Here is a 26947-nt window from a genome sequence, read left to right on the forward strand (position 1 = left end):
TTTCAATAATTGAATTTCTCCTGGTCACATACTAGCCATGCCTGTTCGCTCAATGGAGTTGGCATAGTGTATGGCAGGCAGTTTGACTATATAATCAAATCACATTGTCATCTCTATTTACTGTTACTGCTTTAGGTTTTTCTCTTGGTCACATAATATTCGTACTACCCATAACTAAAATTAAAGATATTTACCATCAAATTTTAAGTAGATATCACATTTCAAGAGTATCATATTCAGTTCAGCTATTTAATTAAAGGTTAAAAATGCCTAGAAATTAAAAAAAGAAGTGTTGATTTCATATTTAATGAACTCTGCTTAGGTGTTGCAGATGTGAGGATGGTGGTTGTATATAAACAATAATATTGTAGTTATGTGTTTGGTACCAGCATAAACTCACTGAGGAATCACAACCTTAGACTTTTCAAATAAACATCACATGACGTCTTCTGAAAATCTTTAAAAAAAATTGGTTTGTAATATTATTTGAAAAATCTGGCAAACGTCATTTTTGAATATCTAAAATAAAACGTAGGACTCATAAGTAGGAACTGTAGATGATTTATAAAATGAGTTTTCTCTTAGTAACAATTCTGTTTTTAATTTGAGTAGGAAAATGTCCGCAAAACTTCACTTTGACCATTAAAATATCAACTCATCCGCCTAGACTTTTTAAGGCTTTATAGATATCTTAACCTTTTTTTTTTTTTCAAGAACATTTAGAATGACCTTAAATTGTATTTTCTTCCTTCTTATTCTGTGATTCTAAATATCTTTAATTGCTCTGTTATGTGACATGGAGAAATGCTCATTCTGAAATCTAAAATGGCAAAAAAAATCTAAAATGATTTATTATATAGTACAACAACCTTCCATACTGAAGGATTTTATTATATAGTACAACCTTCCTTACTAAAAGGATTTATTCTATAGTAAATCCTTCCACACTGAATGATTTATTATATAGTACAACTTTCCATCGAGAATTATTCATTATATAGCGCAACAATGTTCCATACAGGAATAATTTATTATAAAGTACAACAATCTGCCACACTAAAATGATTTATTATATAGTACAACTTTCCATACTAAAATGATTTGTTCTATAGTACGACAACCTTCCACACTGATGTATTATATAGTACAACAATGTTCCATACTATTTCTTATATAATACAACCACCTTCCATACAATAATGATTGATTTATATAGTACAACAACCTTCCATTTTAGAATGATTTTTTATTAAATACAACCTGCCACACTAGAATGATTTATTATATAGTGCAACAACTTTTCATACAAGAATAATTTATTATATAGTACAACTTGCCATACAGTGTGCCAATTCTAGCGCTCAGCTTGACGGCACAAAAAACAGAAATCTCAGCATATTCTTTTATTTTTTTGGCTTTTCTTAATTTCTCCTTTATCAAAACATCCTCTTGACAGTATTTTTCCATTATAAACATTTTACTTATTTTAAAAACAAGTGTCCTAAATATGGACCTTGGGGCTGCCAACGTGCAGCTCTCAGAACTATAAATGATGCACTCGTGCACGTGAATATAAATGTACAGAAACGGACCTCGCTGGTACAAAAAAAGACGGAGTGCGGCCTGCAGCTGAACCTTCTTGTCTTTGGTGTCCTTTTTTTTTTTTCACAGTTCAACAAAAATTCTGAAAAAAAAAGAAAATGGAAGAGACTAAATTTATTGTTTATTTGACCAATCGCTGTTTTTATAAAAAAAGAAGGGTTGATAAATAAGTCTCGACTGTGACTCCAGCCGGTTAAACGTGACGTTTCATCTCAAAGATCTATCAAAGTTTCTGAACTGCAGAATCATCTATCAGACAATCTACCGTATTTTTCGGACTATAAGGCGCACCGGATTATAAGGCGCATTGAACAAAACTGAAACATTTTGACAGATGTCTGAGCGCCGTGTACCACATAAAACTAGTTCGAGGTCCGTAAGCACAACCAGAATCAATGCATAAAGTGCACCAGATTATAAGGCTCACTGTCGATTTTTGAGAAAATCAAAGGGTTTTAAGTACCGTATAGTCCGAAAAATACGGTAAATCCTAGGTTTCGTATTTCTGAACACTGAAAAGGCCGTTGCACAGGCCTGCAATCATATTCATTACTTTGAAAAAATAAATGCTTTTAAACGTTGATAATTTGCACATTTCAAAACTGGAGATGCATGACTTCTCCTTTCAGCTGCACTAAAGCAGATAAAGTTACATTTATTGCACCTCATGAGAAAAATCTAACGCTAAGATTTTCTTTCTGTGGCTCGATGACTGAAATGCTGCTGCAGGTGGAGTTCAGAGCTCGGCACCATCTGCGAACACGCGCGTTGTTTCTTGGGTTTTGACGCACGGTTAAGAACCCCAGACAGCTTTTTTTTCTCACGTGGGTAAAGGAAGAGAAAATCCTGTAGATGAAGAGAAGGAGAAACGAGTAAAAAAAATAATTCAGCCTGCTGAACCAATACTGATATCTGTGAAGAGCTAACGCTGTTTTGTCGTTTTTGATTTGCTTTAATCAAAAAGAAATGCGATCATAAAATGAAGCGCCTGTTGGAAAACTGACGGTTCCTCGTGTCTGTAAATGTCTTTTTTTTTTTTTGGTCAAAAAAATAAAAGTGACAACTCACCCGCTCTAACAGCTGCGAGTTGTTTCAACACTCGGCTGTTTGTTGGCTGACAATTCTTTTTATTAAGTGTGAAATTAATAATAGTGTGAATATTTATGAAGCATTCACACTATGATCCATTTTTCTTCTATACAATTTTTCTGCATCTTTCTCGTTCCACAATTTTTGTGCTGTTTCAACAAATCGTATATCAAGACGTTGGCTTGTTGAGGAGAAGAATGCTGACTTTAGGTATTGGTGCAACTTTAGCTTTTTGAAATATTTAGCCTTTACTGCCACTGTGTTCTTCATAGAAAATGAATTGAGCTCATTTTACATCTCTCGAATCTTTAGCTCTGTTTACAACCTTTTACTGCTCCTTTCACATTTTGTTCTGCTTCAGCTTCTTTCAGCTTCCTCGTGCAAATTTAAACTTCAGCGACTTTCAGCAAATTTCAACTGTTTTGTGCTCATTTCAGATTATTCCTGATAAAACATTTTTGTGTTGCTTCAAACTTCTTTCTGCAAATTTCAGCTTCTTATGCTCCTTTCAGCTCATTTCTGTATGTTTCAGCATTTTCTGCTATTTCAGCTACCGTTTAGCTGTTTTATACCAATTTTAGCTATTTCAGCTAATCCCACATTTTTGTACTCATTTCAGTTTTTTCAACCTAATTTGGCAAAAATATGCTCTCTCCACTTCCTCCTTGTAATTTCAGCTTCTTTCTGCCTTTTTAGCTACTTTTCAGCTGTTTATTTACTAATTTAAGCTTTTTTCAGATTTCCCTTTTGTATGCTCATTTATGCTTCTTTCAGCCTAATTAGACACAATTGTGCTCTAGCCACTTCCGTCTGGTATTTTAAGATTCTGCCTTTTCAACTACAGTTCAGATGTTTTTTGCCTAATTTATGGTTGTTGGTTTTTTGTTTTTTTCCAGATAATTTCCACTTTTTTGTGCTCATTTCTGCTTCTTTCGGCCTAATTGGGCAAGCATGTTCTTTCTGATTTCTTCTGCTAATTTTAGCTTGTTCTACCTTTTGGACTAGCATTTTTAGCTAATGCCAGCTGCTTTCAGATCAGTTCAAGTATTTTTGTTCTAATTTCTGCTACTTTGAGCGTAATTAATTTATTTCAGCTTGTTATACTCCTTTCAGCTCCTTTCTGCTAGTTTGTTATTTCAGCTACTTAGCTGTTTTCTGCTATTTTTAGCTTTTTCAGCTAAGTCCACATTTATTAGCTCATTTCAGCTCTTTCCACTTCTGGTAACGTATGCCTCTTTCTGCCTTTTCAGCTACTTTTCAGCTATTTTTGTTGTTGCTAATTTAGGGGAGTGGTGGCGCAGAGGTTCGAGAAGATGGGCCTGTGATCGGAAAGTCGCAGGTTCAACTCCCGGTACTGTCAACATAAAAAAATGTGGGTGGAAAAGGTGAAACCCACACCTGCGTCCACCCTCACTCGCCTTACTCTGGGCCCCTGAGCAAGGCCCTTAACCCCCACCATCTGCTCCCTAAACAGGTCTCTCTTGAAAATGAGTTCTCGTAGCTCAATGAGACTACCTGTATAAATGAAAAAAGAAAATAAATAATCAGCTTTTTTTAGCTAATTTCATAATTTTTGCGCTCATTTCTGCTTCTTTAAACATAATTCAGCAAATATGTGTTCTTTTTCTTATGCTAATTTAGGCTTGTTCTTCCTTTTCAGCTAAAATTCAGCATGCCTTTAGCTAATTTCGTCTGTTTTTCAGCAATAGACATACTGAATTTTCACAGGAACTGTAATTTCTTTAGTTAGATTCAGTTCTACTGCTGATCAACATTTGGATTCATCCCCATTCAAGACCACCACAAACATCTAAACTTGGAAAACAAAGATAGCTACAACTCAGTTAATTTTACAGACACTGAGCTAAAGGTCGGTGTGGTAGTAGCTGAGAGTTGTTCACAATATATACTCTGAGCCTGGCACCTTGTGATGGTGCAGTGAATTTTTAGGAAATGGGCTACAGCAGGGCTTTTCTGTCCTTTTAGGAGAATTAAGTACACTGAGTTCTGCACAAAGCTGAAAATGAATGCAGTTTGAATATAATTTTTAGTTGAACGTAATGTTTTGGGTGCGACTCTTTATTTCAGGAGACTATAGTGGCCTGTATGGGTACTCCTCCATTAATTGAACACATTAGCTGTTTCTTGAATCACCCCTCCAACCTCATAAACCTTATCTCCTGAGAAGATGAGGCTTATGAGGTAGCACCTGTTTCACCCCTCCTTACCTCACAGCTGAAAGAGTTAAGAAGATTTGGCACCAACCAGCCAGCCGGTGAGGGAGGAGCCGGTTTCCGGTGGCCAGAGGCCGGCAGCTCTCTCCCTGGGATTAGGTGGGATCGAGAGAGATTACAGCCCTCTCTCTCAATCCCTTGCTGCTCGATGAAAGTGACCCTCTCTGGCTGGTCTCCGGGGAATATTTCCAACAAATGTACTTTCCTGCATCTTTACCAGAGGTAAAATCTAAAGGAGGTGGTGGAAGAAGGCACCAACTGCTCCAGGTATTCAGGTATGAATCCTTTTGGTTGTTGAAGAGGTTGGAGGAAGGCCTCGGGGATCATCCTGTGGGTGCTTACTCTTTTCTCCTAAACTCTTTTCCAATCCAGCAGCCCTTTCAGAATCAGAATAAGCTTTATTATTAGTGCACTGCAATACAGAACAGTGAGATTGTGTTCGTACAGTCATCCGAAAGATGGGCGGAGTGCACGATGCTGCTGCTCCTAAGAGCGTGGCCTCTTATTCTTTGGATAGAAAAGGGGAAAGGCCATGAGGAGAGGATAGTGGTATTACAAAAAAAGATCTCTTCACACCTTGTACTTATCAGGACATGATTTAAGACGTGAAAAAACTCTACCAGCAAGCACATTTATAGACACATTATTACATATTAATTTGACAACAAGACGGTGAGATTTGTCTATGAAGCACTTCCAGATAGCACCATGGTCCTGATAAGATGTTGGTGTCAGCTGGTACAGCTCTGATAAGTGTTCACAGAAGTTCTTGGGTGGGGGGGCAGAGCCTTCCTTAGTTTACACATATCACAGGAGAAATTTGATAAGTTGGCCTGCTTCAAGGCCAAACGGGGGAGTCAGATTCAGATAAGTCACAATTGTTGATTTTTTATTTTTTTAATTTCAGGCAGATTATTTCTCATCAGCCTTGAATTCTGCTGGTGCTTTCGATGATCCAAAATGGCCAGATTTGTGGGCATTTCACTAGTCCGCGCTTGTTAGCTCCCTCCTAGGTCGTCCCTAACATGCTGACGAGTTCCAGAAGCTGCAAGTTGCCTACGATTCTCAAAAATTGCTTCCATCTTATGGTTGAGCTCATAAATCAGCTGATTTTGAGGACTCAAAGCACGAACCAAACATTCACATACGCTCGGCAGATTTGCCATGGCCAAAACTGCTGCCGCCATCTTCTTTAATAGCCTATAACATAGGTGTCTGACTGTGCCAAAAAGCAGAAACCCTGCTATCATGATTCCAATGATGTACGTCTTTGGCATCCTCCTGAGACAATACGGAAAGGCACATCAACTTCCAATCCATGACGTGCCCTGCCGCGTGCGTCTCAGCGAGGCTTGAGGGGTTTTCCAGGACCCTGTCGCTTGGTAGGAAAATATATATATATCAATTGCGTTTAAAGTCCAGTTTACAGGATGGTTGTGAAGCTTTATTTGACCTGCCACACTAAGGCAGTAAAAGCTACCCAAATGTATTCAATGGAGCAACTTATTTCTTGTCACAAATTTCAATAGACACTGGCGTTTTGTTCACTAGAAAGAGATTAACGCCTGTTTTTCACATAACGGCTGCCATCAAATGTGCCATTAACCCCTGAACAGGTTCAGACTGGTGGAGCTGGGATTGTGTTCCCATCTCAGGCTGCTGCAGTCCTTGATTCACAAGTTACTACTTTAAAGTTTGGTTGCTTTAGGTTTGAACACAATGAAATGCCCCAAATTTTTATACCAGCGGAGAGGATCAGTGAAGAGTTGGTGCTGGTCCTTATAAGCAAATGTAATAAGCAAGCGCTGCATACAGACAGATTGTTACAAAAGTGTTTAACTGCCGTTTACCGTATCAATGACACGAGCCCAACGATATGTCATGTTACGTATCATTGGGCACTTTTAAGCGGTATACAGAAATTCCCAATCTTTTCTAGTGGGTATATGCCGTATACCATAGTATCACATAGACTACACCGCTGGTCAAGAAAGACTGAGCTGTCTTCATTCTTGTGGCCCAGAGTACAACACCACTTTGAACACCAAAACCAGAGCCCATAAAAGCAGAACTTGACAGGTGACACAAAATTGTGAGGAAAATGAGCTAATCTTTTGTTGAAGGCTCATCGATTTCTTGAACGTTTGTATCAGTGAGCCTTGTGGCCATGCTGACAGGGGTGTCCAATGATGGTCCTCAGGGGCCACAATCCTACATGTTTTAGCCATTGTGCTGCTCCAACACATCTGATTCAATGATTAAATTACCCCCATCACTGTTTATCAACCATTGATTCAAATCAGATCTGCTGGAGCATAGAAGGCTCTTAAACATGCCCTGGAGTTCCAGGACAGAACATCTGCTTGTGGAAATCTGTTCAGGAAAACCACAAGTTGTTATTTCACCTTGTAGACGACCATGGAGAACCGGGGGGCATAAAGACCAGGTTACACGGCCTGGCAGTGGGACACTGCTGCTCCATGCACACCAGGAGGGCCACCTTACTTGGTCAGCCCAAACCAACCAGCTCCACAGGCACCTTCAGCGCCACCTCTGCCTGTTCCTCATAAACCCCTGGTTGGAGAACCACCCGGTCATATGGCCCCACCACCCCAAGAGCTCCACGCAAGGTCTCAAACTCGCACCCAGGGCCCACGTGCCACATCCTGCGGTCATTCTGCCGACAGAAAAACAAGAGGCATGCAGAGGACTGGAGCTCTTGACAGTTTCGAGTCTAGATGCGGGTAACAAGTGTGTGCTGCCTCAGCCCTTCGCTCCTAGACAGGGGCTCCACATGCGGCTGACTGGGCCAGTTGGGATGGCAACACTCAGGGCAGTCCAGGCAGAGCTGACTTCAGCGGGTGTTTTCCAGGGAGAAGATGAGCTCCCGCCACGCGCGGCACACCTGGCAGCAGCAGCCCAGGTCAAGGAATGGAAGGTAGGCTAGTACAAGCCTCCACAGCTCCACGGGGAGCTGCTGGTCTCCATGGCAGCGAAAAGACACACCCGTTGGGGGGCTGGAGACAGACAGGTGGAGGTCGGGACACTGTTTTAGTGTCACAAAGTCTTAAAAATTACAGCTTCTTTTGAACGGCTACAAAACTACTTCATGTTTTGGTTGCCCACATCAGATCTGCCTCACCTCATTTTGTACCAACTTTGGCAATCATGATATAGATTAAGATTTGTTCATTTTGTTTTGACAAGATTTTAGAAGTTGTTGGCTGGCAATAAGTAGATTTTTGACCAGTTTTAAAAGGTCTTTTTAGAGATTTGGTGATGGATCATCCACAGAACATCTTGACAACAACTTGAAGACACCCATTGCAAAGTCATGAAGACTGTCCAAAGAAAGAAAGAAAAAAGTAAGAAATAAGATGAACATCTTCAATCAATTATTAATCTTCTAGCTTTTCTGTCTTCAGGAGTCTCCACAGCAAGTCATCCTCCTCCATCTCACTCTAACTACCTCCATGTCCTCTCTAACTGCACCCTCTTTATCTTTCTCCTGGCAGCTGTCTTGCAACTTTATCTCCCAGTTGTTCAACCTGTGCTGTACCTCTGATGATCTCATTCCTAAACTTATCCATCCTTGTCACACCTAAGGAGAACCTCAACATCTTAATTTCTTCCACTTCCAGTTCTTTCTCCTGTCTTTTTGTCAATGCCACTGTCTCCAGACCATACAGCATAGCTGGTCTCACCACTGTCTTGTAAACTTTTCCTTTGACCTTTGCTGACACCCTTTTGTCCCAAATCACTCCTGAAACTTTTCTTCATCCACTCCATCCTGCCTGGACTCTCTTTTTCACCTCTTTACCACATTCCCCATTTTCCTGGACGGTGGACCCCAAGTACTTGAAGTCCTGCACCTTTGTGACCTCTGCTCCTTGTAGACTCACTGTTCCACCGGCCTCCCTCTCATTCATACTCATGCACTCTGTCTTACTACGGCTTACTTTCATTCCTCTTCTTTCAAGTGCATACCTCCACCTCTCCAAGTTCTCTTCCACCTGTTCCTTGTTCTCACCACAGATCACGTCATCTGCAAACATCATTGTCCATGGGGATTCCTGCCTGACGTCATCTGTTAGGCAGTCCATCACCACACCAGAGCAAACAAGAAGGGGCTCGGAGCCTATCCTTGATGCACTCCCACCTTGAAGCTATCTGTCACTCCTACATCTCACCACTGTCCTGCTGTCCTCATACATGTCCTGTACCAGTCTAATATACTTCTCTGCCACTCCAGATTTCCTCATGCAATACCACACCTCCTCCCTCGGCACCCCGTTATATCCTTTTTCTAAATCCACAAAGAGACAATGGAGTTCTTTCTGATCCTCTCTTCTCCATCAGCATCCTCAAAGCAAAGATGACATCTGTGGTGCTCTTTATTGGCATGAAACCATCCTGCTGCTCACTGATAGTCACCTCTCGTCTAAGTCTTGCTTCCACAACTCTCTCCCAGATCTTCATCGTGTGACTCATCAACTTCATTCCCCTGTAGTTGCTACAACTCTGTACATCACCCTTGTTCTTAAAAATGGGCACCAGCACACTTCTTCTCCATTCCTCAGGCATTTTCTCACCCTCAAATATGTCATTGAATATGTGAGTCTAAAACAACTTCTTTCAGGTTCTACGCTCGTCTGATTCCATCCACAAACCACGGCTAGCCTAATTTAGGTCAATCGTGTCTCAAGCTTCCACGTGGTTTTAAGCATACTCAGCTGAGCATTTTATTTACACTGAGTACATACCAGCATTTCAAAATATCACTGTTTCAAACTACCCCAGTTCAAGCTTAACTTTTTATGTTTGATTCTATACTTTGAAATGAGTAGCTACTAACAAGACATTAAAAGCCAGACAGATTTTCCAATCTTGCATTTATTGTTTATAAATTAAAAACTTGATTAAATTTAGCTTTGGATTCACAAATTTATCATGTTCTTGTAGCTACATGCGGTAAGAGTTAATAAAGATTTATTACAACACATCAAGAGATTGTTACTGCTGGAATTAAACTACATAGAGGTTTAATTTAAATGTTAATCTGCTCAAAGTAAATCAAATGTCAGTCCAGTTTTTAGGTTTAGTTTGTTTTTGTTTTTTCAGGTTTACGGACCATCCTGGAGGTCAGGGCCAGAGTTCGAGGGATCCGGTGACCATGAGGCAGGCGATGGAGGCTGAGAACCCCCACTTTGAGCTTGGAGAACAAGGTGAGGAGAACTCCTGTGTTTGCGAGTAATTACGCTTCCTAGCTCTAGTGCTGATGTTTTTTGTGTTGCAGGTCTGCGTAAGGTTCTGTCAGATGTGATCGAAGAAGTGAGGCGTTCAGTCAGCCAGGACATCGACGGAGCGGAGATCCTCCACGGTCTGCTGACCTCCTCCTGGCTGCAGTCGCTGCTCAAGGTCTGAAAACAGAGTCCTGTGGATAAGTCCTGAATCATTCCTTCACTTCTTTATCTGGGCTTTCTGATTAATCTTTAGCTGCTTTTCCATCATTTTCTGTCCTAAAAGGCTCCTGAACTAACCTTAAGACATTCTTGGACGTATTCACTAAGATTGTGCAGCGCAACGTTTTGGTTCAGATTTACTGTAGCTCATAGTGTTCACCCACTATTTGTGTTATTTAAGCACAAAGCAAAAAGAGCTGATTACTTTTTTATGTTGGTGCAAACACATTCATTCAGTTCAACAGATGTGAGTGATTTGTACCGTTTTTATACTGAAACACAGCACATCCCTTAATTTAAATATGATCCTTGACCCTAAACATCAAGAACAAAATGACAGTGAAAGAAAATAAAGTCCAACAATTAAACTGAAATAATAAATCTGAGTTTTGTTTAACCTCTGGAGGTGACACAAACTGTTGAAATGCCTGTGTCATGGGGGAAAAAAAAGGGATTCCCAAAACAACCAGGTGTACGTTTCATCATCTTGAATTACAAAGCTTTGGAGAACAGCCAGCAATCACAGAAGATCAATGCATTTACAAGTAGGGCTGGGCGATATATCGAATATCCTTGATGTATCGTGAGTTTTTCAGTATACGATGGTTAAAATGGTTTTATCGCAATCATCGAGTATTATTAGATTTGAAAATCTGTGTAGTTCTTTTTCTCCCGTCTGCGCTCAACTGCACGTGGCCCCTGCTTCACATGTGCTCCCCCCGCTACCTGCTTCTCCAGGTGGGCGGGAGTTTAGCAGCACAAGTAAACACAGGAGAGTATATCGAAGAGTAGCTTAGCTGGTAAACTAAACTAAAAACAGTGGCTGTTATTTGGAGTTGATTTGGTTTAAATTGTCAGATGAGCAGCAGAAAAATGTTTTCTGTAGACGATACCGAAAACAAGTCCCGACAAAATGTCGGCACTACGAAACTTTTTCACCATTTCAAACAGCGCTATAAGTGGAGTATGAAGCTGCAGCTCCGATTGTTGACTTCAGCCTCCTTCCCTGAAACAAACCACGGGTCAAAACTCATTTAGCCGCGCTGTGCCTTATGAGAGGAACAGTGAGAGTTAGCATGACATTAATAAAGCAGCAGCTTACCATATCGCTAACGGCACAGTCCCAGTCTCAACTGTGGAACAAGATGGCTAAAGTTAGTCGTCTTGTTAGCCGCTAAGGACCATGTCTTTAGCGATATGGTAAGCCACTGCTTAATTAATGTTGTGCGACCCCTTACTGTAAGACTCGAAAATCTGTGTAGGCAGCAGAGCAGCAGATTGCTCCTCTTCCTCTGTTTTTATCCTGCAACGGGGTTATTTCCAGCTCCCAGGAGGCAGTGCATGTTTCAAGCAAACAGTTCTGGGCTGTGAGAATCAGATTATCTTAGTCCACATCGTTATTTGCATAAATATATTAGGGTTTTCCTCTAAATGCATAATGAATACCTTGTTTAAATTTGGGCATTCAGTGATGCTGTGTAGTTGACTGCCTAGTTCGAGGCGCAACTCTCTCTTGGACCCATAATCAGAATGCAGATGAATGAAGTTATCATGGTCAGGGGGTTGGACCCAAGTGCAGACAGACACAGGGAAATGAAAGCTCCTGGGATGATTGTTAATTAGGAGCTGGTGTGAGTGATAACTGACTGAACTGGTGAGGCTAAGCGTGAGGACACAACCGAACCCAGAGGACCAAAATAAAACATCAAGCATGAAAAGGAGAACACAGAGAAGCACAGATGTGACAGTAGTGAAAAAAATTAATATAGAAGTATAAAGACATCAATTTATTCCAGCACAAATCAAACTCTTCGAGAAACTCAAACAAAAGACTTTGTGCTCAAAATTGACCAAAATGCTGATTTTTTTATTTTTTTTTCCTCCTAGAAAAAAAAAAAAGTATGAGAATGTAAACGGTTCCCTTTTCTTTCCGTCAAACATCAATGGAGCGTGTGAAAGTAAAAGTGTGCTTCATACTCCTTGACTCTGAGTTAATTTCACGTTTTTCAGGTGTACCAGTGCCTGCAGAGATACCTGAGAGACTCTCCTGCCCCAATGCTGGATTACGCTTCAGGACTCTCTCTTCAGGTTGGGTGTATAGTTGTGTGCTTTGCTCTCATTGTATTTATTACTGAATGTGTGTGTTTGTGTGTAGTTGCTGATAGATCTCAGATCGTTGCCCTGCTGCTCTGAAGAGGCCGAAGAGCTGTTTCGACTCCTGCGACAGCCTCACCTGCAGGTGAGACACCACCTGTGTGCTGCTGAATCTGATGGTCTCTGCCTGTCAAATACATGTTAACTTGAGAAGTTGCATTTCCTGCGAAAATGCAGTGTGGTTGCTTATTACTGAAAAACTTGCTGAAATTAGCTTAAACATGCTGAAATGGAAGAACAAGCCTAAATTTGTAGAAAGAAAGCAGAAATAACCCATATTTGCTGAATTAGGTTTAAATAAGCACAAATGAGCACAGAAATTGGGAAGTTAGCAAAAAAAAGCTGAAATTTGCAGAAAATAGCTGAAAAGGCAGAAAGAAGCTTAAACTACCAGAAGGAAGTGGAAGGAGCTGAAAAGAGCTTCAAAAACGTGGGATTAGCGGAAAAAGCTCAAATTAGCGTAAAATGATCAATCGTACCTGAAATAGCAGAAAAAGCTGAAACTAGTAGAAAAAAGCTAAACGGAATATAACAAGCTGAAATGATCAGAAAGAAGTTAATTGGGCTGAAAGTAGCAGAAATTAACATGAAAAACTTGATTTTTTTTTTTTTTCAGAAAACAGCAAAAATTAGCTAGAAAATGCTAAAAAAAAAAAAAAGTAGCTGAAAAGGTAGAACAAGCTTAAAATAGCAGAAGAAAGCATAAAGAAGACGTTTGCCCAATTAGGCTGAAAGAAGCAGAATGAGCACAAAAGACTGGGAATTATCTTTTAAAAAACAGGTTAGCAAAAAACAGCTGAAAATTGGCTAAAAATGCATAAAAAAAGCTTAAGTTACCAGAAGCAAGTGGAGGGAGAGCACATTTTTTTTCTGAATTAGGCTGAAAAATGTTTAAATGAGTGCAAAAATGTGGAATTAACTGAAAACGTGAAAATTAGCATAAAACAGCTAAATAGTAGCAGAAATAGCTGAAACTTGCAGAAATAAGCTGAAAGGAGCATAACAAGCTAAAATTGGCAGAAAGAAGTTAGAAGCACAAAAATGTTGTAGTTAGCAGAATAAAGCTGAAAGGAGCACAAAACGGCTAAAAAAAACTGCTGAAATCAGCTGAAAAAACAGCTGTTTTTTTATTTGCACAAGATAGCTGGAATTAGCTGAAGCAGAACAAAATGTGAAAGGAGCAGTAAAAGGTTGTAAACAGATCTAAAGATTTGAAGGATGTAAAATGAGTTCAATTCATTTTCTATGAGAGAAAAAAATGGTGGAAAAGGCTAAATATTTCAAAAAGCTAAAGTTGAACCAATACCATTCATAGCACCCTTCTCCTCAAAAGAGCTGAACGTTTGGATTTATGATTTGTTGAAATAGCACAAAAATTGTGGAACGAGATGCCAAAAAAATGTACGTAAGAAGTATAGTAACTATAAGAAAAAATATATATTAACAGGATCACAATAGTGTGAATGCTTAAATAAACATTCACACTATAAATAAACAAAAGCTTGGGGACAGAACCAGTGAGTGTCTGTTAATGGACACACTTTTTAAAAGACTATACTCAGTTTAATGTGTAAAATGTTCCACTTGTCATCATTTAAATTGTCCTTACTTACCATTACTGCAAACTTTAATACATTTATTTTTATTGTAAATACCACCTTCTTTTATTGAAATGTAAAGTTTAAACGCATAAAATACTGATATTTGACTTTGGCACTTTGATTGTCAGGTTGCACATAAACAATAATTTACTCAATTAATGTTTCGTCCTTAAAAATTAGGACTTTTTCTGTAAATAAGTTCTAAAGTATAAAATATATTTTAGTTCTTTTTTAAAACACAATTAATTCTAATTTAATCTCCTTTTTTTACTAAATGAATACCATTATTAATAAGGATCATTAAGTGAAATCTATCTGTGTGTGCTGATTTGTTCGTCTGTTAGCAAAATAACTCATGAACCAGTTGACTGATTTGAATGAAACTTTGCAAAGATAATTACACGATGTATGTCTACAGTTGCTTAGGTTTTAGAGTCAGTCTAATGTAACATGGCTGCCACAACCAACTGACCTTAAAAAAATACAAAAAAGCTATAAGTCAGGCGATTTTAGGGATATTGTGCTAATATTTGGTGTGGTAGTAGCCGAGAGTCATCTTTATCATATACTATGCCTGCTAACAGATTAACAAAAATATTTACTTAAAATTCTGGCCTGCAAGACAGTAGGCAACATGGATTATTTCAAGGAAAGCTGTTTTGTTTTTCCCCCTGCATGTATAAAAAAGGTTTTGAAAATTAAAAGTCTAAAAATTTGCCTATAAATTCTTGAGAAATATTTACATGAGACTCAATATGGAAACAAATATAGAAAAACAAGGACAAAGAACGCACCCGTGTTAATTTTAAAAGCTGATTTTTGCAGCCGTCCCTCTGTTTTCCAGGCTCTGCTGTCAGCTCACGATACGGTGGCCCAGAAGGACTACGAGCCCGTTCTGCCGCCGATACCGAACGAGCTGCCAGACAACGAAGAGGCGACTCGGATCGTCTGCCTGGTGAAAAACAAACAGCCTCTGGTGAGATGAAGGGGGTGGACGACCTGCTGAACTTTTAGGGTTTGTTAAAATGAAAATCAGACGAGATTTGGGTTGAACTGGACAAAAAGATGGATGATTAAATAACATTTACTGAACCTAAAACAGAAGAAAAAAAACCTTCTCTGAATCAGTTGTTAAAACGACAACTGTGATTAGAAACACGCCTTAGCTTATAAAACAAATGTCTGAATGTTTTTTTTTTAATTCAACCTTTGTTTGTACAGGTTAGCCTCATTGAGCCTCAAGGACTCATTTACAAGAGAGACCTGATTTAACAAAGAACGATGACGACCGTAGACAATCATAAACAAAAGCATATAAAATGAAACGTAAATGGAAGAAATTATATAAAAACAAAACAAAAGCAGCTACATTATGAAGCGGTGTAGAAAACTAAAAACAGGAACATGTCTGCGTTGGTTTTTCCCATGAACTTAGCAGATGTTTGAAGCCACTTAGAGAGGTCAAGGTTGAGATCTTCAGGTCTTTTTTGCAATATATTCCAGGAAACAGGAGCGGAGTAGGAGAAGGCCCTTTTGCCAAGTTCAGTCCTCACTGAGGGAACACTGCAGGTAATGATGTCCTGAGAGCGCACGCTGTAGCTGCACTCACGCAGTGACATGTAGGAGGAGATGTATGAAGGAAACAGGTCTCTCTTGTAAATGAGTCCCTGAGGCTCAATAGTATTAACCTGTATAAATAAAGGTTGAATGAAAACAGACCAAGAAGTGATTTAAAGATGAAAATGTACCGTGAGAGTCTGCGTGAAGTTAACAATGACCAGTTAACCAGTGAATACAGGGTGCAGTGGTGGATACGGTAGTTACAGCCAGTTATGAATCTTAGTGCACCGTGATAGACGGCGTCCAATATATGCAAGGTGCTTGTGGCGTTCATGTAAATAATGTCATCGTAGTCAATGGAAGGAAGGAAAGTCGCAGTTACAAGGTGTTTCCTAGCGTTCAGAGTTAAACAGGATCTATTTCTGAAAAAGAAACCCAGTTTAACATTCAGTTTCTTTACCAAGTTTTCGATATGAGTCAAGAGAGAGATGCAAATCGACCAAAATACCTAAGTATTTGTAAATGGTAAATGGACTGTACTTATATAGCGCCTTTCTATCTTATTTCAAGATACTCAAAGCGCTTTACACTACAATCTGTGCCTCATTTACCCATCCACACAGCACTCTACTAGATCTCTACAAAGCTAATTGAACAAATCATTCTAAAGAGACTAATCAGAGCTCTATCACATTCAAACACCGATGGGACACACATCGGAGGTTATGAGGGGTTCAGTGTCTTGCCCAGGGACACTTCGGCATGTGACTGCTGGTGGATTCGAACCCCCAACTCTCGCATTGGAGGACGACTGCTCTAACCACTCAGCCACAATTAAGATGTAAGAATTGACAAACTCAATAGGAACACCATCCGAAGATAAAATAGAAGGAAAGACCGCTGGTACCAACTTCCTGTTTGAAAACATCATCCCTTTGGTTTTATCTACATTTAGCACCAGTTTGAGACGGAACAAATCTGAATGGATGATGTCGAATGCAAAAGCTGGAAAACCCTAGCAACTGTTTTAGCTCGACAATAAACAACTGTGTTGTCGGCACAGAAATGTAAGGATGCATCAGGGATGTTCTGACCTACATTATTTATGTAGATTGTGAAGAGGGTGAGTCCTAAGACTGTTCCTTGTGGTACACCATTGTTAACAGTTAGATACCGGTAATTGGAAGAAGTACCATTATGTTGAACACATTGCCCTCGATCTGAGAGATAATTAGAGAACCAACCAATAGTGTGAGTTGAGAAACCGATTTAATTTTAAACGATTTAAAGATGTTTCACACTCAGCTTAAAATGTGTTCAGATCGATTTTTCCCCTCATCACTTTACAATAAACAAACAAGTACCGGTAAATAAGTATCTGTTTAGAAACTGCTGGATCTAAACCAAAGTTGCACTGGACAAATATAAAAAAACAAGCTCTCCATACAGGAATGCATTTCTAGAGGTTATTAGTTAACATACTAATACTCTATAAATATAATAATACTGTATAATACGGTAAATGCAAGAATAAATCAAGTTTCTGAGTAATAGTTAATAAAGTAAACCTCAAGGTGTTTAGAAATCCTGAAAGGTTCAAGGTAAATTTTGCCAGTCGTAGTTTTGGAGGCTGCTCCTGATGCACGTTAATTACCAGAATACGTTGTTGTTTTTCTCTCTTATTTGTGGTTAAGTTGAAAATGTTCAAAATGATTAAAACAAACTAAAATATTACTTTTCTCCTAAACATCACAAGCTTTTTCTTCACGTCTCTGGAAATCTATGAAAAAACTTTTAGATCCTTAGCGTTATCTGAGCAAATAAAACCTGACTCACAAGCATAATTTTTAAATTCTGAATTTAGCTCAGTCTCTTCGTTGTTTATGCCTCAAAACATAAACATGCATTTAATTATAGTAAATTTGATTTATTTCTAACAGATATCTAGTCAAACTTTTTCTGATTAATATAAAAGAAAAAAATGCTAGATGGTTAAATCAGTGCATTTTAAAATTATACCTATTTATTTTCATCTTCCGTAAATATACATTTATGATGCTGATAAGATGTTTAACTATTTAATTAGCATTGTTAGCTCTCTGTTATTTCCTTGATGCTAATCAAAGCTACTTTAGCTCAAAGTTTTCAAGCTAGCTGCCAATGGTTTCACATCCAAAATGGTTTTTTTTAATGACAGACAGTTAAAGCTCAACATAAATAAATAAAACAAAATTAGCAACTTTTCATAAATCTATACTGTTGTTGTCTACTGATGTTTTCTGTCATAAGCAGGACACACTGCATCCTGTTTTAGGAGACGGCAGGTAATAAAGTGAAAACAGTACCACTTTACAATAAGGCTCCCCTTATGGATGGCTAATAAATAGTTTATAAATACATTATTATTTCCTCTATAAACACTTTATAAACATTAATAACTGCTTGCTAAGCATTAATTAAGGGTGACAGAGAGACAACACTGAGCAGTTTTTTGCCAAATAGTGAACCAGATTTGTTCACCTATATATTTAATCTAGAGTTGTTTATATTAAACATTTCAGACTAAGTTACAAGTATCTACAACTAATATTACATCCTAAAAAATTAGGTTTACAAATGCTTATTGTGTTTACAAGGTAGAAACTTAGTCTGAAATGTTTAATATAACTCTAGATTAAATATAGGTGAACAGATTTTACTCATTTGGCAAGAACCTGGTTTTTGTCACTTTTTGCCCTTAATTAATGCATAATAAGCAGTTATTAATGATTTATAAAGTGTTTATAGAGGAATTAATAGCGTATCTATAAACCATTTATTAGCCATCTATAAGGGGAGCCTTATTGTAAAGTGGTACCATGAAAACCCTTGCCATATAAACAGCGAACACACCTTCAGAGAAAATACAGCTGTGGTGCATTCAATGACCAGTCATAAATTAGGTCAATCAAGCTGAAAACTGTTTAGTTTTTGGGTAGCTCCCATGTTTTCTTGGTGTTAACCTTTTGAACCTCTTCCTTTGAGTGACTCTGTTGTCTCGCAGTTTTTTGGGACGCCCCGTGCTCCCCGTACAAAAAGCCTCCGTTCAGGGATCGGTTCTGCTCGGGACGTTCGTGTAGACGAGCCGCTCGGCCTGCCAAGTCCCGCTGTGGATTTCGGGCGCTGTTTCTCTTATTGTGACGTCCGGAGGAGCACCGTCGAGCTGTCAAGTCACCCGGCAGAAGTTGGACCGTACTCGCCGCCTCGATACGAGGCGGACCGTCGACACGCAACGAGCCGCTGTGGCGCTCGTTTCTCCGATCTGCTCCTGGACGAGAGGTCGGACCGCTCCACACCGTCGCTCTGCGGCTCCGTTTGGATCGGTAAGAAAATACGCCTCGTTTCCAGAAGAGAAACGATGCCTCGAGTTTTCATCCATCACTCCTCCGTCCAGTCTTCTTAGATTGACTTTCTTCTTTTTGTTGGAGAAAACACAGAGGACAAGGTGGACAGTGAAGGTGGAGCAGCACCGTCTACCAGCACTCTGTCGCACTCCTTCTACCCCAACGTATGTGGCTACCTCCAACCAGAGCTGCCTCAAAATCTCCAAAGTCCTCGTGTCCGCACGGCTCCGCCGAGCCCAATGAGCCCTCGCCGGCCGCTGGAGGAGAACCCCGGGGACCTCAGCAAGCAGGAGAGCCTGGACAAGTTGAGGACGACCGTTCAGTTGGCCGCCAGCTCAATGGACAACAGCACCAGGGACATCAAAGTCCTCGGAGACAAGATGGCAGCCGCCACCGAGCTCATGACGGAGACGGTGCAGTCTCTGGCTCTCCTCACTCAGGGTGTGGACCGTCTGCAGACGCTCCTCAACGCCTCCAGGACCGAGGTCAACACCGTGAAACTTTCAGAGCAGCCGATGACACAGCAGTCCAGATGTTCCACCTCCTCTAGCAGCAGCAGCTCCCTGGACACCACCTCCACCTCTCAGACTGTCCACCATCTCTCTGTGTCCTCCCGTGGATCTCCTCGGGCCGCCACGATAACGCAAACTTCTCTGCTGCACGAAAGACTGGAGGCGTCCAAATGTCCACTCACAAACGGTGTCCTGGATGAGCTGAACTCTGAGAAAGAAGGCCCATCGAACCAACGGAGGAGGAGGAAGAAGAAGAAACCAAGATGAGACGATGGAGTGTCCAAACAGTGAGCTCCGTTCACTCCTATCCAACTCAACCATCTTTTATTTGCTCCTCCACCATCCAGCACCTCCTTTTCACCACCGTCCTTTGATTTGACGTCACCATTTTGAATTAAATCTTCTTCCATTTCATTCCAGCGTCTGCTTTCATTTCACAACCTACAGCCGAGTTCACCCGTTTGCATTTCTCCACATTCGTGTTTCTAACTCTCCAACAAAAGACGTGTTGTCATCTTTTGTGTTTTAGGGAGCGACCATAAAGAGAAACGAGGTCACAGGCGAGATTTTTGTGGCTCGTGTGATTCACGGAGGGCTGGCTGATCGAAGCGGTGAGACTTTTTTCCTCTTTCTTGACAGCATTTGCTGATGTAGCCATTCTGGACTTACAGGTTTTTATTAAATAAACTTAATTTATAACATAAGTAGAGAAACTGTGTGAATGCTTATTGCTGAAGAACTTGCTGAAAAACAGCTGAAATTAGCTAAAAAATATGCTGAAATGGAAGAACAAGCTAGCAGAAGAAGGCAGAAACAACACATATGTGCTGAATTATGTTTAAATAAGCAGCAATGAACACAAAAATTAAGAAATTAGCTAAAAAGCTAAAATTAGCATTAAAAACTGAAAAGTAACTGAAAAGGCAGAAAGAAGCTTATATTGCCAGACGGAAGTGGAGAGAGCACATTTGTGCTGAATTAGGCTGAAAAAAGTCGAAATGGGTGCAAAAAATGTGCAATTAGCTGAAAAAGCTAAAATTAGCATAAAACAGCTAAATAGTAGCTGAATAACTGAATCTAGCAGAAATAAGCTGAAAGGAGTATAACAAGCTGAAATTAGCAGAAAGAAGTTAATTAGGCTGAAAGTAGCAGAAACTAACATGGATTGATTGGATTGGCCAGGATTTGATCTGGTGACCTCACTGAGAGGCAACAGCTCTACCAAATGAGCCACCAGTGGGTAATCATTCGTAGAGCTGTTGCTCTACGAATGATTACCTCAACATAAATTGTGAGGGCACGGTGGCTCAGTTTGGAGAACTGTTGCTTCTCAGTGAGAAGGTCGTTGGACTGGTGCCGGTCCGGGGGCCTTTCTGAGTGGAGTTTGCATGTTCTCTCCATGCATGCGTGGGTTTTCTCCAGTTTTGTCCCATAGACCAAAAACGTGCATGTTAGTCTGATTGGTAACTCTAAATTGTCTCTAGGTGTGAGAGAGAGAGTGAATGGTTGTTTGTCTTGTTTGTCTCTGGGTGTCCCTGTTATGGACTGGAGACCTGTCCAGGGAGTACCCCGCCTCTCGCAAAGTGATAGCTGGATATGGGTGCCAGTGACCCCCATGACCCAAAAAGATAAAAGCAGGTAAAGATAATGGATGAATGTGTTCATTTTCATTTCGAACGTGTGCTTGAGTAGATTAAATCGATAATAGTAGATTAATTATTTTCATCTAAAATCCCTCCTTTGTCTGCTACCTTCTTATAATTCCTCCCATATGTCACGTCATCAGTGCAGTTACAGCGTGCACCCTCAGGACATCATTACCTGCAGTGTTCCCTCAGTGCGGACTGAACTTGACAAAGAGGCCTTTTCCTACTCAGCTCCTGGAACACCTTGTAACAGGAACTGAAGTTGTCCTCCTTGATTTCTTTAAGGGGTTTTAAACATTTGATAATGTCAATAGAAACATCAAAGCAAATATGTTCTTGTTTTTAGTGTTTTACATCACCCTGATCCATCCATCCATCCATTCTCCTCCACTTATCTGGGGTCGGGTCGCAGGGGTAACAGCTTAAGTAGGGAGGCCCAGACTTCCCTCTCCCCAGCCACTTGGGCCAGCTCCTCTGGGGAATCCCAAGGCGTTCCCAGGCCAGCCGAGAAGCATAGTCCCTCCAGCGTGTCCTGGGTCTTCCTCTGGATAGCCTCCTGGTGGGACGTGCCCGGAACACCTCACCAGGTAGGCGTGCAGGAGGTATTCTAACCAGATGCCCGAACCACCTCAACTGGCTCCTCTCGACATGGAGAAGCAGCGGCTCTACTCTGAGTCCGTCCCGGATGACCGAGCTTCTCACCCTATCTGTAAGGGAGAGTCCACACACCCTTCGGAGAAAACTCCTTTCGGCCGCTTGTATCCGTGATCTCGTTTTTTCGGTCACAACCCAAAGCTCGTGACCATAGATGATGGTAGGAACGTAGATCGACCGGTAAATTGAGAGCTTCACCTTTTGACTCAGCTCTCTCTTCACCACAACAGACCGGTACAGCACCCGCTTCACTGCAGATGCTGCACCTAGCCACCTATCGATCTCTCGCTCCATTTTTCCCTCATTCGTGAACAAGACCCCAAGATACTTAAACTCCTCCACTTGGGGCAGGACAACCTCCCCAACCCAGAGAGGGCACTCTACTCGCGTCACACTCTGCTGCGAACTGCTCCAGTGAAAGTTGTAGATCACGACCTGATGAAGCCAATAGGACCACATTGTCTGTTAAAAGCAGAGACGCGATCCTAAGGCCACCAAAACGTATCCCCTCAACACCTTGGCTGCACCTAGAAATTCTGTCCATAAAAGTTATGAACAGAATCGGTGACAAAGGCCAACCTGATTTATTGTTTTATACACTACTCTTATTTTAACTGCATTTTTACTGTAGTTTATTGTTATTTTTGTCTGTACTTTATATGTTCTGTCTGGAACAGGTCCCTCTTGTAAATGAGTCCTCGTGACTCAACAAGACTAACCTGTATAAATAAAGGTTGGATGAAAAAAAAGTTAAAAAAAAAAACTCCTGCAACAACCCGCCTACAGAAATGCCCAGTAAAGGCCCAGCTTCAGCTTTTTTAATGTGTATTTTTTTTTGTGTGCAGGTCTGCTTCATGCAGGAGACCGGATCGTAGAGGTGAACGGGTTTCCTGTGGACGGGATGGAGCCTGAGCAGGTCATCCAAGTTGTGGTGAGCTACCCTTTGATGAATTTACAATCCATATCAGGATATTAACTCAAAATAAAAAAGATTATTGTTCTCCATTTCTATGGTCCAGTGTCCCAGTGTCTTTTCATGCTGAAGTAAAATCAAAGCACAGAAATTATTTCCATAAATTCATATTTGTATGTTTTTTTGGTGTCCAATCAGCAAGCTCGTTCTCACGGCACCATCATGTTTAAGGTCATCCCCATCACAGAGAGGCCGATCCACAACCAGACGATGGTAAATCCAATGCTTTGTTCCATTTTATTTGTTTACGTTTGAACCTTCTACCAATAAACCTGTCCTGTCGCAGCTGTACGTCCGAGCCATGACCGACTACAACCCCCAGCAGGACCCCTCCATCCCCTGCGCCGACGCCGGGATGAGCTTCAGGAGAGGCGACGTCCTGGAGATCGTGGACCAGACGGACGCTCTCTGGTGGCAGGCCAAGAAACTGCCCAGCAGCTCGGCATGCGCCGGCCTCGTCCCGTCCACCAACCTGCTCCGACGGTCCGGCAGCACACTTCCTGCACCCATTGACCTCACATAGGAGTCAACCCCACAAACATCTCCGTTTTTTGTGTTTTGGTTTCATCGCTGCAGCCGCCAGCTCTGACAAGTGGCTTGATGGGAACCGCAGCTTTTGTTTTTCAGCAATAATGTTTTTGCCTATATATGTGTGTGTTTATATCTGTTAGCAAAACATCTCATGAAACACTGGCAGATTTCAATAGGACTAACTTTTGAAGCCAACTTTCTCAAAGATGGCCGCCCCAGACAACAGTTCTTAAAAAACAGAAAAAACGCCAAAGCTCAGTCAGTTTTACAGATACTGAGCCAAAATTTGGTGTGGTAGTAGCTGTGAGTCATCTTAAACACATAATCTGAATGTTAATGTCTCATAAGAGGCTTTTTATTAAAATGTTGCCATTTTGCCATGATCCTAATCAAACACTAGCCTGAAAGAAGGCGGGCGATGTGCATTCCGTCAACTAATGACCACACCTTTTATATTTTACGTTTTAAAACTGCTCAGTTTTTACTGCCCAATATTTTCAGGTTGTCTAAATATATATTTAGAGATTTATGTTGCCATTTTAAGAAAAACATACGTTTCCAGCTATGGTCAGCTGATTGTTTTGTGTTTATGAATCATAAACAGCTCATATTTAAAGCCCCTATAATCCGGTTATTTTTCTTGCAGGAAGCAGAGGGAGTTCTGGTGGTCTCAGCCGTACCAGCCTCACGCCTGCATCCAGACCCGTGAGTTCATCACCATTTTCTTACTCCGATGTCATAATTTAACAACCTCCCTTACGAGTTTTATCTGTTTCTCTCTCTGCTTGCTGCAGTCAGCCCTGTGGACGAAGGTAAAGAGCAATGTTCAGAGATCAGCTGAACTCACGTCAGCTTTAAGGGTTTTAAGTCTGTTTTCTATCTAACAGAGGAGGACATGATGGCCATCGATGAGAAATGTGTTGAAGCAGGTGAGCTTTGTTCTGATTATTTCTTTTGCTCAATTTTCTGCTTCGTTATACCATACCTTGCCATACCATATCATGCCATGCTATGCCATACCATGCCATGCTATGCTATGCCATACCATGCCATTCCATATCATGCCATGCTATGCCATACCATGCCATACAATGTCATGTTATGCCATACCATGCCATACCATGCCATGCTATGCCATGCCATGCTATGACATACCATATCATGCCATGCTATGCCATACCAGACTATGCCATACCATGCTATGCCATGCTATGACATACCATATCATGCCAGACCATACCATACCATACCAGACCATACCATGCAATGACATACCATATCATGCCATGCTTTGCCATACATACCATACCATACCATGCCATACCATACCATACCATACTATGCCATGCCATACCATACCAACATTTATTTATAGAGTACTTAAAACAGCAACAAGGCCAACCAAAGTGCTGTACAGCAGAAACAAATAAGCAAAGCACACAGCAAAAAATACATAGATCCAGATGGAAAAATATAATAACTAAATGGCTAACGTTCAATACAGACAAGTTAAAAACAAAATCACACAGTGTCTAAAGCCTGGGAATAAATTGGGTTTTTAAATTATACTTAAAAACAGTAAGAGAGGGAGACTGCCTGACATGTGGTGTCATTCTACAGTGGCCTTGTCACCTCTGAGCTTAAGACGGGTTCCTGGAACCGATAGAAGCATCTGATCTGGTGACCTCAGAGAGCACTGTGGGACATATGGCTGCAGCAGATCAGCAAGAAAAGAGGGGGAAGAACTGTTCAGAGATATGAAAACATACAGAAGGATTTTGAACTGAATTCAAAAGTGAACCGGGAGCCAGTGCAGGAAGGCCAAAACTGGTGTAATGTGCTCTCTTTTACCTGTAAAAATGCTGCAGCATTTTGGACCAATTGTAATTGTGTATTGGAGGTCTGACTGATTTAAAAAAGAAGTGCGTTGAGTAATCGAGCCTGGATGTTATGAACACATGTATTACAATCTCAAGGCTATTTTTGTACAGTATGGGCTCAATTTAGGCAGTTGCCCCAGCTGAAAAAAAAAAAAACAGGATTTATTTACATATTTACATTTACATGACATGGAAGGGTCAGTTTTCACTGTCAGAGTAGTGACTCTTTGTTTCTCTAACGGGGCTAGAGAGGAAAGGTTGATACAGTGGTTCTTTATCGTGCCATTAGAAGGAAACAACATGACTTAAGTCTTCTTCTCATTAAAAATTAAGAAATTTAAAGCCATCCAGTTCCTGTTGTCAGCCAGGCAGTCAAGAAGAGGTTGAATAGAACGTGCACCAGTGTGCTTCAGAGGGAAGTAAATTTGACAGTCATCGGTATAGAAATGAATGGGTTTGCCATGTTTACAAAAAATAGCACCTAGCGGCAGCAGGTATAAAGAAAAGAGGAGAGGACCGAGGATGAACCCCTGCAGTACCCCCCACTGAAGAGCTGCCGATGTTGAACTTAAGTCCTTGATGTTGACACAAAAGGTTCTGTCAGAGTTATGTGTAATCTCTCCTCTGTGTTTTGGTTTGTGGCAGACGAGGAGGCGTTTGAATCTGGTAGGTAAGTGCTGAATTTATGCTTCTGTGCTTGAAATCCACTCGTGGCTTTGTCTCCTATCCTTCATGGAAACTTTCTTTTTTTGACCTTTACCCTTTTCCTGATTTTTGTTGGGGAAAAACATCAGAGGAGCTCAGAGAAGGTGAGAAACCTCTAAATCTTTGCCTATGGAGAATGAATGAGCAAGTGTTTTATTAATTTAAATCAATGGATTTCACTCTGTGTCGCTCATTTGATGATGGCACCCAAAGTTTTAGTTAAATATCTCTGAATCTGACTGGTATGGCTTTTTTTGTTTGTGTGTTGACTAAGGTCGAATAGCTGTGGCGACCATCTTGAACGTTATTCATCCCAAAATTTCACGAGCTGTAAATGTGAATCCTGAGATTATATTCTTGGAGTTTAATTTAAATCCATCCAATGCTTTGAGATATTTTACCAACAGACAGTGTTGACTTTCACAGGTAATGCCAAAATGCTGTACTCAGAGTTTGTGCTTGGGATGACTCTCTGCTACTACCACACAACATTTTAGGTCAACATCTGTTGAAGTGGCAGTTTTAGACATTTTTATGTTTTATAGGGTCACTTGGTTGTGACGCCATCTTGAACGGAGTTGATATCAAAGATTATTCAGTTATATATGTCCATCCAAAGATGAGTTTTTGAGAGTTTCTTTAAAATCCATCCAGTAATTCATGAGATATTTTGTTAACAGACAGACAAACCTCTGATGTACATCTAAAACTCATTAACATCTCATTAACCTAATTCAAGATGGCCATCACAGCTAAGCAAATGGCAAATACAAAAATAGCTACAAATCAAACAATTTACTTAGCTAAAATTTGGTGTGGTGGTAGTGGTGGTAGTAGGAGTGGTGGTGGTGGTGGTGATGATGATGATGATGGTGGTAGTAGGAGTGGTGGTGGTGGTGATGAGGGTGGTGGTGGTAGTACTGTGGTGGTGGTATGGTGGTAGTAGTGTGGTGGTATGGTG

At 40.6% G+C, this 26947-nt stretch overlaps 1 protein-coding gene across 1 annotated transcript in view; it reads left to right on the plus strand.

The window, feature by feature from the left end:
• Window positions 1–5170: 5170 nt before the first annotated feature.
• Window positions 5171–26947, plus strand: part of mpp4b (membrane palmitoylated protein 4b) — a 27187-nt gene continuing 5410 nt past the window's right edge. Inside the window, exons 1-15 of the mRNA XM_037696649.1 lie at window positions 5171–5200; window positions 10047–10150; window positions 10222–10343; window positions 12398–12475; window positions 12543–12626; window positions 14987–15118; window positions 20127–20208; window positions 22743–22828; window positions 23009–23083; window positions 23157–23353; window positions 24048–24106; window positions 24196–24213; window positions 24289–24330; window positions 25927–25947; window positions 26076–26090. Coding sequence (XP_037552577.1) covers window positions 10099–10150; window positions 10222–10343; window positions 12398–12475; window positions 12543–12626; window positions 14987–15118; window positions 20127–20208; window positions 22743–22828; window positions 23009–23083; window positions 23157–23353; window positions 24048–24106; window positions 24196–24213; window positions 24289–24330; window positions 25927–25947; window positions 26076–26090 — 1063 coding nt within the window. The 5' untranslated portion in view covers window positions 5171–5200; window positions 10047–10098. The remainder of the gene's footprint in view (window positions 5201–10046; window positions 10151–10221; window positions 10344–12397; window positions 12476–12542; window positions 12627–14986; window positions 15119–20126; window positions 20209–22742; window positions 22829–23008; window positions 23084–23156; window positions 23354–24047; window positions 24107–24195; window positions 24214–24288; window positions 24331–25926; window positions 25948–26075; window positions 26091–26947) is intronic.

Source organism: Nematolebias whitei, chromosome 23, assembly GCF_014905685.2.
Source record: "Nematolebias whitei isolate Nwh7 chromosome 23, NemWhi1, whole genome shotgun sequence".
Classification (NCBI taxonomy): domain Eukaryota; kingdom Metazoa; phylum Chordata; class Actinopteri; order Cyprinodontiformes; family Rivulidae; genus Nematolebias; species Nematolebias whitei.